Source organism: Hyla sarda, chromosome 2 (genome assembly GCF_029499605.1).
Source record: "Hyla sarda isolate aHylSar1 chromosome 2, aHylSar1.hap1, whole genome shotgun sequence".
NCBI classification, from domain to species: Eukaryota; Metazoa; Chordata; class Amphibia; order Anura; family Hylidae; genus Hyla; species Hyla sarda.
Window position 1 is genome coordinate 245,864,600 of NC_079190.1, and position 14,003 is coordinate 245,878,602.

General features: G+C 41.2%; 1 protein-coding gene and 2 pseudogenes across 4 annotated transcripts in view; all 3 read left to right on the forward strand.

Annotated features, from left to right (window-relative positions):
• TRIM37 (tripartite motif containing 37) overlaps positions 1 to 10,317 on the forward strand; it is a 212,303-nt gene extending 201,986 nt beyond the window's left edge. For all 4 annotated transcript variants that reach the window (XM_056556846.1, XM_056556847.1, XM_056556848.1 and 1 more), the window contains 2 exons: positions 5,148 to 5,223; positions 9,269 to 10,317. In XM_056556846.1, coding sequence (XP_056412821.1) covers positions 5,148 to 5,223; positions 9,269 to 9,272 — 80 coding nt within the window. In that variant the 3' untranslated portion in view covers positions 9,273 to 10,317. The remainder of the gene's footprint in view (positions 1 to 5,147; positions 5,224 to 9,268) is intronic.
• On the forward strand, positions 1,043 to 1,200 carry LOC130359973 (U2 spliceosomal RNA; annotated as a pseudogene).
• On the forward strand, positions 1,458 to 1,670 carry LOC130359900 (U2 spliceosomal RNA; annotated as a pseudogene).
• Positions 10,318 to 14,003: the final 3,686 nt, after the last annotated feature.

Genomic DNA, 14,003 nt, shown 5'->3' on the forward strand with positions numbered 1-14,003 from the left:
CAACAGGGAGAACATGTCCGTCCGGGACTGCCGCAGGTTCATCAAGAGCCTGCTTAGAGACTATTCCATCTTGGACAGCCCGGCCGTTGATGAGGAGGAAGAGGAGTGAAGACCCCTCTCCTTCTCCCATGTCTCCTTGAAGATATAGCCCAGCAGTTTGGCCCTGTGATCCGCCCCCTCCCCACCCCCACATAGTCGCCCACACCCCTACCCCGATCACAGATTGTATTGTTTTGTTGTTCGATCTCTTGTGCTTTTCTATTACAGGATTGAGCGGAGTGTTAGAGTAGCATGATGTACGATGTATAGCTTAGGGAACCTTTGCTGTGTATTGTACTGTCATGCTTTTTGTGATTGTAATTTATTGTATGACTTGTAATGACTGAACGGACAATAAAGCTCTTTCAAAAAAAAACCTTTGCACAGGGTCGGTTGGATGCCCTGGAACATGAACTCAGAGACTCTGTAACCAGGAACTGCCTATCGTAACACTCTGTGCTTTACGGTCTGTTCCCTGGGATCCACGACGTGGAGGCCATCCGCCATCCAGGAGGCCTGGCGCCTTATGAACTGTTTTAAGTACGCAGTGCGTCTTGCCAGGAACCGCCTCGTGATCAACAGGGAGAACATGTCCGTCCGGGACTGCCGCAGGTTCATCAAGAGCCTGCTTAGAGACTATTCCATCTTGGACAGCCCGGCCGTTGATGAGGAGGAAGAGGAGTGAAGACCCCTCTCCTTCTCCCATGTCTCCTTGAAGATATAGCCCAGCAGTTTGGCCCTGTGATCCGCCCCCTCCCCACCCCCACATAGTCGCCCACACCCCTACCCCGATCACAGATTGTATTGTTTTGTTGTTCGATCTCTTGTGCTTTTCTATTACAGGATTGAGCGGAGTGTTAGAGTAGCATGATGTACGATGTATAGCTTAGGGAACCTTTGCTGTGTATTGTACTGTCATGCTTTTTGTGATTGTAATTTATTGTATGACTTGTAATGACTGAACGGACAATAAAGCTCTTTAAATAACCGTAATTGTGGAAATGTTGCTTCTCGGCCTTTTGGCTAAGATCAAGTGTAGTATCTGTTCTACTGGTGCGGGGTTGGTGGGAATGGGTGCTGCATGGAGGGGGCAGGTGTACCGGGGCGTTCCGGGGCTGGTTCTGAGGAATCAGCTCGACGGATGCCCTGATGTAACCTGTTTCCTCTGGGTCTCACCATGAGGTAGAGGGGTGTAGAGCCGAGGTACTTCTGTGACTCAGTAGTGGTGACCCTGAGGTGCCGAAACTCACTGAGTGAAAGCACTGCACCATTACTCTTCACCTTTTGGCACTCACCCTTGGTATCCTTTGTTTTTTTTAGTCAAGTTTGCACTTTTTCTTGCACTTTGGGTGATAGAGAGCACTTGCCTCGGCTCTTAAAGAAAAAATTGTGGAAGTGTCACATTTCCACAATTACGAACTAATTCTCGGCCTTTTGGCTAAGATCAAGTGTAGTATCTGTTCTTATCAGTGGTTTAGTCTTTGGTCATTGATGTAGGATGGATGCTGCATGGAGGGAGCAGGTGTACCAGGGCGTTCCGGAGCTGGTTCTGAGGAATCAGCTCGACTGCTGTCCTGATGTGACCTGTTTCCTACGGGTCTCGCCATGAAGTAGAGGGTTGTAGAACCGAGGTACTTCTATGCCTCTGGGAGTGGTGACCCTGAGGTGCCGAAACTCTCTGAGTGAAAGCACTGCACCATTACTCTTCACCTTTGGCACTCACCCTTGATATCCCGGCCTTCTGTCTAGGATCGGGCACATTTTTATAGATCCGGCCGGATGACCAGGCAGTATATCTGCACTTCATTCACTTATTTATTTATTTTTGTATGTCACTGTGCCATGTTTTGTGTTTTTCTTTGTACACAGGATTGGCAGGATGCGGTAGCCCTTCTGGGTGTCCCTCCTGGCGGTCTAGGGGAGGTGTGTGTGGCCATTAGGTTCCTCACCTCCCTGCACCACTGGGCAACTTGGCTTCGGTCAAGATGCCATCAGTATACGGCTCCTTGGCTGATACCTTGGTTAACGTCTAGGTTGAAGCCAGGAGCATTTTCGGCCCCTTAGTAGCTTCGGAAAGGGGCATCGAACCTGGATCTTTGCAGGTGCCTTTTGGCCCGGAGGTGAAGGGTAGGTTTGTTGGGGGGGCCTCTCTCCTGTTTGAGAAGGGCTTAGCGATAGACCGCATCCTTTGTGCATGTTTTTTAGTGACACGTTTGCACTTTTTCTTGCACTTTGGGTGATAGAGAGCACTTGCCTCGGGTCTTAAAATGAAAAACAAAGTTGCAGCTGTTTTTGTACAGGTCTTTGTATTACGTTCTCTCCTTCATGCAGTTTTAGAAATTTGGTTTCCATAACAATGTCATTCTACCAATGCTTATGTAGAACATCAGAAACCAGATTATCATTGACTTGGCTTTATCTTATTAAATTACTCTTTGGCTTTATCTGTGTTTTCTGGGAGAAGAAGCAGATGTGTTTGTGTAACAAAGACTTAAAATTAACAATGTAATGAAAAATTGAACTTGCACGTAATAATCAGTGATAAAGGAGTCTTGGCTACAAATACTTCATATTAGGATATGCTAACCTAAGATTTTCTTATGAGCCATTAGTTTAGAACATTGTGTTTTTAAACATGCTTTCTACTTAAGGTTGCCTAGTAACTACCTATCTAAATGACTACCAATTTATTACATATAATTACTGCCTCTCCATGTTGGACATGATTTTTTAGGTTTTTAAGTCAGCTGATTAAACAGTTGCTATCCTTTTCTTCTGACAGAAGTTATGATAGACCTTTCTATAAATCGACATATATACAGTATAGTCAATAAATGGAGCACTCACCATAGGCAGTTGGTCTTAAAAGCAATGTTTGTCTTTATTATACACAGAGCTTCAGACAAACAGGGGAGGTTTGAATAGGGGAGCCGTGACATAGGCGTTCACTGGGGCAACAAATGTTTCATGCCTTACAGTGCTCCCTCCTTTAGAAGGCACCGAATAGCGTAAAAATGTGTTGCCCCAGTGAACAATTCCCTGCCTTACCTGTGTCATTGCTCTACACGAACCTGCCGTTAGTTTTTATTCTACACTGAGCTTCAGACAAACAAAGATTGCTTTCAAGACTGTCTGCCTATGGTGAGTGTTCCATTTATTGACTATACATGTGGATATGGATACTTTCCCTAAGGAATGTGCAGCACCATCTGGTCTGTTTTGGAAATAGAGGTTCTGGTAGTGTGTATTGTATCTAAGAGTAGCGGCAGTGCCAAAGTATTTTCACCTTTCTTATTTTATTGGTTACTTTCTATAAATCTGTACACCCCAAGGTCAGCTTTCCTTGGAGAGTCCAGTAGGGTGCCCCCCCCCCCCATTGATCTATTTTCCATTCTCAGGTTGTCCTGTGAGTAGAGGAGGGTACTGCCTGCATCCACCAACTCCAGTTGCAGTTCTTGAGCTAAAGAAGTGAATTCAAATGGAAATATAAAGGAAGGACTTATACTTCTCATTCCTGCTGGATCCACTTCTGGCTTGGCTTTGGTTCACAAATTACAGTGGCAGTGGAAAAGCAGCCTCGTGGTTAACACCTCTTCATGCAAGCACAGTTTTCTCCAAGCAGCCTGAAAGCAGTTCTGCACTTGTGCAACTGTAAAGCTTAAAACCGCTTAAAGGGTAGCTCCCACCAACCCTCTTTTTTTTTTTTCTGTCCCTGCCTATTGCCCTTCTATCCCTAACCCCCTCCCTGCCTTTATTTTTATATTTATTGACTAATAAATGCCATTTTGTCTGCCTGGTAGTGTACTCACTACCAGGCAGACTTCCCCAGCAGGCACCACGTCACTGATGCCTGCTGGGGGGACTTCCGCCCTTAGTTCTAACAGGGTGCCTCCAGCTGTTTCACAACTACAACTCCCAGCATGCCCTGACATCTATTGGCTTACAGGGCATGCTGGCAATTGTAGTGGGGAAACAACTGGAGGCACCCCTTCATACCAACCTCCCGCCCCCACCCCCCTCCCCTCACCTCCGGTCGCTCAGATGGATAGAAGAAGCCGGGACCACGAACTCTGCACTGCGCGGCGAGCTGCGGAGAAACGGGGAATCCAGATGCAGGACGTGCCGGGGAATCCAATTCAGTTACCGGAGTCTGCAGAGAGAGTGCAGACTCCAACTGGGCTGAGGTACAGGCTACGTGCCTGCTGCGGCCAGGGCGGCTGCTCCTGGACTTTACTGCGCTGGCTTCCTGCCTGTTTGATTGACAGACAGGAAGCCAGCGCGCAGTGAATGAATTTCGACTCATTTGCCCAGCTGAAATGAGTCGAAATTCTGTAGTGACGTCACTGCAGAATGCATTCGGCCACTAGGAGGGCGACCCCTAGTGGCCGAATTTAAAAGTGATTTTAAACTGTTTTAAAATCACTTTTTTTAATTAAACTATATTAGAGATATGTTGTAGTACTTAAGTACTACAACATATCAATTTTTTGTTTTCATGACAGTGCCCATTTAAGTGGATGCCAGGAGAGAACTACAAAACACTGCATATGCTGCCACTATTGTTTGACAGCACTTTAGTGAGAAGTGTAAATAAGACAGCATGGTGGCCCTCAGTCAGATGCAAACAGGCCAGGAGGGGCAGTGCCATGGCGCTTACATGCTAAAAAAAACACAGCTGGGCACTTTATGCAGGTTAGAGGACTGTTGAAATTATATAAAGGTATGAATGAAATCATGAGGACTAGCCCTGTCTATCTATGAGCTTATTTACACCACATTTGTCTTACTGTCAAGTCCGCCAAAAGGACACAGTATTGCTTTTTAGTATCAGTAATTTGTGGGGGACCCTGGTCACCCCTGTTTTTGTTTAGTTTTTTTCCTGTTTTCTTCTGTGCTACCTAGAGTGTGTTTTATTTTTTTTTTAGGGTCTGGAACCCATTTCAAATTATTTAGTCATAAATGAAGCTTAATATGGATAACCAATAAACCATCACATCTGAATGTTTGCAACACATAATATTCAATATGAATTCCCAAAGATGATATAATTTATTTATAGTACTTTACTTGTGCTATTTTGTTAAAGGTTACTATTTTTCCTTATGTAGATCAAAGTCCTTTTCCAGATGACAACAATATAAGTGCAGAAGACCTTCATTTTGCTGCTGGCGACAATGGTGGAAGGTAACATTTATGTCAATTACGATTATTTTTTATTTTTTTTATAAATATTAATGAAACTGTACAATAACCATGAACTATGAATTTTACCAATTTTCGTTTGCAACTTTTTCCTCTGTAACATAATTTATTTGGGTGTATTCTGAGCAGACATGCTCACTATCACGGGCTTGACTGCTTAGAAAGTAGAGTGGTTAGTAGAGGGTATTATTTGCCACAGAACCTATGGTAATAGCATGGTGTCTGTCCAAGGTGTTCTGTCAGTAAAGACATGTATAACATGAAATGGCAAACCTTTATGATCCTTTTAGTACTCAGACGACCAGTATATATTTGGTAAATAAAAGGTTACAAAATAAAATAAGGCCCACAACCACCACTGTTTTCGATTATGACTCCTAAAGTAGGGCGACCAACAGTGAGGAATTAAGCAATATTTATCACAGTGGTTTTAACAGATTGTGGATACTATAGCAACGATAACGAGATGTAATCAAACATTATGTATTATTTTTATATACCAGATGTGGTAATGGTATACAATTTTGGGTAAATATTGGTGAATAAATGCATCTATGGATTCGTTTTCTCACTACTTATTGGGTGAATGGATAGATGCTATCGTTCACTGAAATTTTACCATTCTTAGAACAAGTGTAAGGGTTGGAAAAGTGCCTTAACTCACAATTACAGACAAACATTATGGGGGACATTAATCAAGGTATTTTTTTCTTCGGGTGCACAAAAAGTCGCACGTGCGCCTAAGCCCTTTTTTGTGCAACTTTTGTGAGTAAGCAAAATGTTACAAACACTTACCTAAGCAAATTTCAGTTTTCACTTTGCAGTGACCACAAATTTATGGTCTCAGCTGTGAAATCTTTTGTATAGCTTTGTGCTCCAAATGTATCCACCCCTTTGATAGTATGATAAATATGTAGCACATAAGCAAAACTAAAGCAAAAAAAAATGATTACAGAACTCTTACCAAAGCAAACAATGATAAATGTTTCCCATATAACCAAACTATTATCACAAAATAAGTGATATCCAGTGCCAGACTCGGAAACAAGACTTTTATTAGAAAGCCACGGAAGACATAACAGCGACTCAGGTAAGGTGACGCGTTTCGGCCTCCTAGGAAGGCCTTAGTCATACACTGTGACTAAGGCCTTCTTGTGAGGCTGAAACGCGTCACTGTTATGTCTTCCGTGGCTTTCTAATAAAAGTCTTGTTTCCGAGTCTGGCACTGGATATCACTTATTTTGTGATAGTTTGGTTATATGGGAAACATGTATCATTGTTTGCTTTGGTCAGAGTTCTGTAATCATTTTTTGTTATAAATCTCGTTCCAGAGTCTGGCGCTGGACTTCTTTTGTGCATATTCTAAGAGACGTAGTACACATCTGGTCCGTGCCCCATTGTTGGGGTGAGCTGAAATCTACTTGCATCTTTCAAACTATCACAGACATAGTAAAATAGTTCTGCCAGATAAAATACATTTTTTTATATATTAATGGGGGAAAGAAAAAAAAATTGTACTCCTCCTTACTCCCTGAGTGCTCCCCCTGTGATATCTATTGGTCCTTGAAGCTGCTACTTTGGAGACAGACTTGAAGCTGCGTTAAATGCTGGCTCATCCAATCACTGACAGTAGTGGACTGCCTCGGTCAGTAAGTCCGTCTTGGAAGTAGCAGCCAGAGCAACCAGCGGGGGACCAGAAGATGTCACAGGAGGAGCCCCAAGGGAGCGATGTAAAGGGAGTATGCCTTTTTTTTTCCCTCCTCTCTCATTTTCTTTGCCCCAGCAATATATGAAAATATTTTTAGGAAGTTCTCGGAACAAGACATCAAAGGTTGAGGTGCAGCAAGCCATTGCATCTTCATCTGCTTAAAAAAAATCTGACCACTGAATTTTATGAACTTCTCTCTCCAATACTGACCCCCTGTCTTACTACGGTTTACAACCTAGCGTATAAAGACCTCATAACCAGCGATTTGTCCCCTAACTTCCATTTTACTCTGACTACAAGGGACCTCTCTGTTTAGCTCTGAATTGCCCACTTTAGATGTAAGACTTTCTCAATATCCTAAAACACTTGCAAAAAACCCTCCCTTCTGCAAAATATATGGAAATGATTCTTATGATCCTTCATAGAATGAACATACCTCACCTCATAGGTCATAAAACAGGCATTTATTCCACGGACTCTTGTCTCTGCTCTGGTGCCACCCAAACAGTTTACACTGTTTGTCATGTGCTTTTATTTAGCCTTTTTGTAGACAAGTTTATGATTTCACGAGCACAGTGGGGACTGTTTGGCTGGGTGGATACTAAAACCTACATATGTGACAAAGGCACGAAAAAATTCTTACATGTGATCTCTGCAATAGCTTGATAAACAGTACTGCAAAAATGAATACATCAAATCGTTCCCCTACATAAACTCTTATAGAAACTTTATATTTCGTAGTTTGCATGGATTGGGTTGAAGGCACTCTCCACGCTGCTTTAACATGTGGGCAAGCTACATTTTTACTTTACCTTCTAGCACTCAATTGGCTATTAACCCCTTAAGGACTCAGCCCATTTGGACCTTAAGGACTCAGACAATTTTATTTTTACGTTTTCATTTTTTCCTCCTCCCCTTCAAAAAATCATAACTCTTTTATATTTTCATCCACGGACTAGTATGAGGGCTTGTTTTTTGCGCGACCAGTTGTCCGTTGTAATGCCATCACTCACTTGATCATAAAATGCATGGCGCAACCAAAAAAATACTATTTGTGTGGGGAAATTAAAAAGAAAACCGCAATTTTGCAAATTTTGTAAGGTTTTGTTTTCACGCCGTACAATTTACGGTAGAAATGATGTGTTTTTTATTCTCTGGGTCAATACGATTAAAATGATACCCATGATAATATACTTTTCTATTACTGTTGCGCTTAAAAAAAATCGCAAACTTTTTAACCAAATTAGTACATTTAAAATCCCCCTATTTTGAAGACCTATAACTTTTTCATTTTTCCGTATAAGCAGTGGTATGAGGGCTCATTTTTATTAATACCATATTTGCTTATACAAAACTTTTATTACATTTTTTAGGGAATAAAATGTTATAAAAAAGCAGCTATTTTGGATTTTTTTTTTTACGTTCACGCTGTTCACCGTACGGGATCATTTACATTTTATTTTAATAGTTCGGATATTTACGCACGCGGCGATACCAAATATGTATATAAAATAATTTTTTTACACTTTTTGGGGGTAAAATAGGGAAAATGGGACAATTTACGTTTTTATTGGGGGAGGGGGTTTTTCAATTTTTTTTTTACTTTTACTTATTTTTTTTTACACTTTAATAGTCCCCATAGGGGACTATTTAAAGCAATCACTCGATTGCTAATCCTGTTCAGTGCTATGTATAGGACAGCACTGATCAGGGTTATCGGTGATCTTCTGCTCTGGTCTGCGGGAAGGCAGATCAGAGCAGAAGACTCCCGGGAGGCAGGTGAGGGGACCTCCGTCTGCCGTGCAGGATGATCGGATCGCCTCGACAGCGCTGCGTGCGATCTGATCATCCTGCAGATGCCGTGATCGGTATTGATCACGGCATCTGAGGGGTTAATGGCGGACATCCGCGGGATCGCGGGTGTCCGGCATTACCGGCGGGTCCCTGGCTGCGATGCACAGCCGGGACCTGCCGCGCATGATGCCGGCATCGCTCCGATGCCCACGGTTATGCTCGAGACGTAAATGTCCTGCGTCGTTAAGGGGTTAAGGGACACTTTCAATACACCACTTGGTACCTTGATCAGGAAGTCTGAGACCATTGTCTGTGTAACTTCTTAGAAGTGCCTATTTCTGGAGCACTGGTGGATCTGAGGACATGTTGAATGTAACCAGTTTACTTTATGGACATTTTTGCAGAAATTCTGCTAACTCCGAGGGGGTTTATTCATTTATTTATTTATTTATTTTATTTTTTTAAACTGTATTTGGCTCTTTTTCTATTGTGTGTAATTGTTTTTTGTTTTTGTTTTTTTTCTAGGTAATCTGGAAACATTTTAGACATCTCCTTTTGAGCTAAAGACTCAAACCACAAAACACTAGGATACTAAGACGACATCTGATCTAGGGTACAGATTCACTGCTGTAGCTGCTATATATTTAAAAAAATGATGCTTTTCAGCACTACAAACAAGTCCTTAATATAGAGGATTCATATACAGTGAAATATGCAGAATTTAACAAGTTTTCTTAGTACAATACATCCATCATAAGCTAAGGAATATGGAAATCATTAGTTCTTGGAATGTAAGTCAATAACTGCATTCACTATATGTCCAAAAGGAAAAAGAGAAACTTTATACTAACAAGGAAGAGACAACAATAGAATATCAGATAAAACTAAATGCATCTCAACTGCACTATGTGGGTCATATAAATGTATTGAGTGACTGGGACTGTAAAGTCAGTCTATACTAGGTCATGTTTGCTAAGCTGGGGACATATTATTCTCAGATTCCTAAAGGAGACCTGTCAGCTTCCCTTTCTAATATGTCTAATGGAGAATACAAAATACATATTTACTAAAACAAGTACCAGTAATGGAGCAACTTTTTTTTTTTTAATATAACTTTGCATTGTGCCTTTTTTCTGCTCCTTCTAGGGTTGTATCAACACATTTACAAAAAGAATGGTAAAATTTAGTTGGCAAAAATATTAAGTTGTCACTGACTGGATGGCGTTGGACTGTGCATTACCTCACTTCCATCTGGTAACACCCAGTTGTCAATTTAGTCAACAATTTCTTGTAGAAATAGCAGGCAAGGACACAATGCAAAAATGAAAAGTTGCAGAATTGTTATAGGAACTCTAGTGAAGGACATGTTGTGACTGGTCCTCTTTAATACATTTAGTAATGGTCACAGAAATCCATTCCAATGATTAGCTTATCTGCCCTGCACTGTACTAAGAAACATAAATTATTTACCATGATCTGCATGGCTACCACAGGAGTGTCTAATGTATAATAGTATTCAAACATTCACTTTCTTTTTTTTATGTTCTCTGTCTCCAGGCATGGGGAAGGCAATTTTAATTTTTTTTTCAAGAAAAAAACCATAAAGATTTAATGGCATTTTACTAGATAGGTGCTAGAAAACTACCAGCAATAAGTACTCTTGCTGCCTGACAGTAGAGCTAGCATGATTTACAGTATTTACATAGCTGAATATATACTACCCTTCAAGTCCACATTTGCTAGATCCTAAAACAAACCTATTTTTTTTTTAACTAATATGCAACTGTGTGCCTCACTTGTATGCCAATAAATACTGGAAAATGAAGACATTCTGGATGTAGGAGAGGTAGAACGATGCAGTCAGGGTGTGTAGATGTGTCTCCATAGTACATAGCAGGCTCCCTTGCTTGTATGAATAGAAATGACTGAACACATGATTTGCTCAGAGTAATGTAATATTCTCTGCAGTATTTTAGTCTTAGGCTGGATTTCCACTTGGCAGTAATTTTATTAACTGGCTCAAAAACTGCAATGGCAAAGCCGGAAGTGAATCCAGTGGGAAGAAGTATCAGTCCTTCCTTTTATATTTCCAATTCATTATTAATTCACTTTTGGCTTTGGCTCAAAAACTGCTTGCTGGAAATCCAACCTTAGGGTAAGTTCACACCTGCATATTTTGCTACCCATTAACTTCATTGGGTAGGGAAATCTGCAGCAGAACATTTGCACCAAAGTTTGATTGTGTGAATGTAACATTAGAGCAGGTCTTGGGGGGGGTCTACAATGACACACTTTTTGTTTATATGCATACCTTTGACTGGAGCGTTATCTACAGATACTTTGTCCACTGATAGAAACAAGTATTGATGTCTTTCCCCAAGATCTGCTATCTAAAACCCAATGATTATGAAAATGCATTACAATCTTTGTGCAAATTATATGCTTTTATTGGTTACAGGAGTATGCCTGCAAAACACATGCATAACATCTGACTGTTTAGGCCCCCAAACCAATTACACGAATAGGAACCCATTGTCCCATTCCTCTTTACAGATAGGTATCTGAGCAACAGAGACCCTTGTAGAAGGTACCTCTTATTCACACACAACTCTCCATGACAGTCTGAAACAAATATTCCCCATTTACGTCAAAAGCCAGTGGCACAGGACGTCTGTTGTGATCAGTAGGGGTTACCTGTAACTTTGTTTATTAATACCTGGAGAATCCCTTTAAGACAGTAAGTTATGTCACTGTTGATATATTGTTCTGCTCCCGCTGGGGAACATTAGTGCAGTGAATTGTTACATTTTATTTACTGTCAACATAAATTCTTCTGTTGCAGAAAGTGTCCCCTGTAGACCAGCAGTTGTCCGGGTGTGACTTGGCACATATTAGTCATATTAAATTTTCACTTGTTGCTATATACATCATTGTGATTTGCCTTCAACATCTAAGAAAAAACAGTGCCTGCATCCAGCATATTAACTATATAGATCATCCTATATTGTACAGCTCTATTACTGTAACTATTAACCTGTTACCATTCCCTATCACAGGTCACCAACTAGTGAGGCTTCCAGTGTAACTACAATAGTGCATAAAATACTGAGACCAGTTTAGTTTTATGTAGAGAGCGCCTACTGTATATACATTTACAGTCCACCTGTAAGAGTTAGAATCTGTGTGTCACAATTATTGTTAGGTCCCTATATGCCAGCACACATTCAACCTTGTCACTGAATTATTTATTTTACTTTTATCTAATCTTCTTTTTAAATGTTAAAAATATTAAGCAGAAGTGGAAGAAAAAAAAATTGTCAGTGGTGACGAATCTCTTCTGTATAATTTCAGTTGTTTTTAATATAATATATTAAAAGGCTGTAGAGATGTTTGTTCCTTGCAAACCAAGTGAGCGATGAAATTGCCAAACCTGTTGCTGCTGTTTCTAGCATTCAAGCTGCTGTTTGCATTGTTACTGTTGCCTGAAAACTGGTACATGTATAACTAAATGATTATCGGCTATTTAAACTGTCTAGTCATGTCCACTGTCCTTTTATTTGTGTTGTTGTGTTTTTTTAATAACTTTATTTTGAATTGAAACTATTTGTTGCACTTTTTGTTAATAAAACTAAACATTTAACAGTTTGCGTCTGTCTATTTTACTTGCCAGTAAATGTAGGTTTTCCCCCATATGGCAGATTTTTTGGCCAGCCACTTTCCCTCCCCACTCAATGGGTATCAGGCTGACAGTTATGGCATATGGCCATCTTTTAGGATTTTTTTTCTTTTTTTCACAAGATTGCTACATACTATAATAAGTAAACAAACTGACACTTCCTAGTACAGGTTAAGGCCCCTTTCACACTATAAAGTTGTTCCGTTAAAAGATCAGTTATAAACTTCCGTTAGAAAAGCCTTAATAACGGATGTTAAACGTCCGTTACAAAATCCCATTAAAGTCTATGGGGTTATGACCCGACAGCTGGGGAGGCTACATTAGTGTTTGTACTACTACCCCCATCATGGAACAGAGTCTGTTCCATGATGGGGGCTGTAGTACAGGGGCTGAGGGATTGATCGCATGGGACTTACTTACTTCTGAGACCCGATGCAATCAAAAGTTATTAAGCAGGGGAGCAGGCGGCAAGCTCCGCAACCCTGCGATGTATTGAGTGTTATAACTTTCATTTTTAAATCCCCCGCGTCCTGAATGGCCGGTACTGAGGAGCCATTCAGGGCTCCCAGCCGGCTTTTTAAAATGGCAGCGGGGGCCATATGTATATTAAAAGCGCTGTGGGGGCGGGGGAGACATATAGCCTATATATCTAGCCCCCCCAGCGCATTTATAATATGCCCCCCTCCCGCAGCGCATTAATAAAGATATGACCCCAGCCGGTATATACATACATACTATAAATGCGCTGGCGGGGTCATATCTTTATTATTGCGCTGTGGGGGGCATATTATAAATGCGCTGGGGGGGGGGGCTAGATATATAGGCTATATGTCTTTCCCCCCCTGCAGAGCTATATATCTTGCCCCCACAGCCCTTTTAATATAGATTGCCGCTCACAATGTTCATTTTAAAAACTTCACGCATAAGTATATGTCTTTGCACCATTCTATAAAATCAGTAACACTTAATTAAAGATTCTTTAAAATGGATACAAGTATACGGTCCAACAATAGTGGTCAGAAACAGACAGACTACCGCTCTGTAATTTGTGAAATTATGACCAATTAGCAAAACTAAATTAACATGACTACAATCTTAAAGGGTTACTCCACCCCTAGACATCTTATTCCCCATAAAAAGGATAGGGGTTAAGATGTCTGATCGCAAGGGTCTGGCCGCTGGGACTCCCACGATCTCTGGCACAGCACCCCAGTCATCTGGTGCTTTGTGCCAGATGATGGGAGACCACAGCCGTTATGCCCCCTCCATTCATGTCTATGGGAGGAGGCGTGACAGCTATGCCCACTTGCATAGACCTAAATGGAGGAGGCGTGACGTCATGAACACTGAAGCTCCAAGTTTCCGTATTCAGAACGCTGGGATGTCTAGGGGCGGAGTACCCCTTTAAGGGTAGTGTCACGGGAGATACTTTTGCTGCCTATTTTCTGCAGCTGATTTTGCTACCCATTGACTTCAATGGGTAGGAAAATATGCAGCAGAAAAATGCATGATTAACCCTACCTTTTAAGTGGCAAATACTGAGAAAACATTGGATAAATTCCCCCCCTAGTGTCTTTATATACA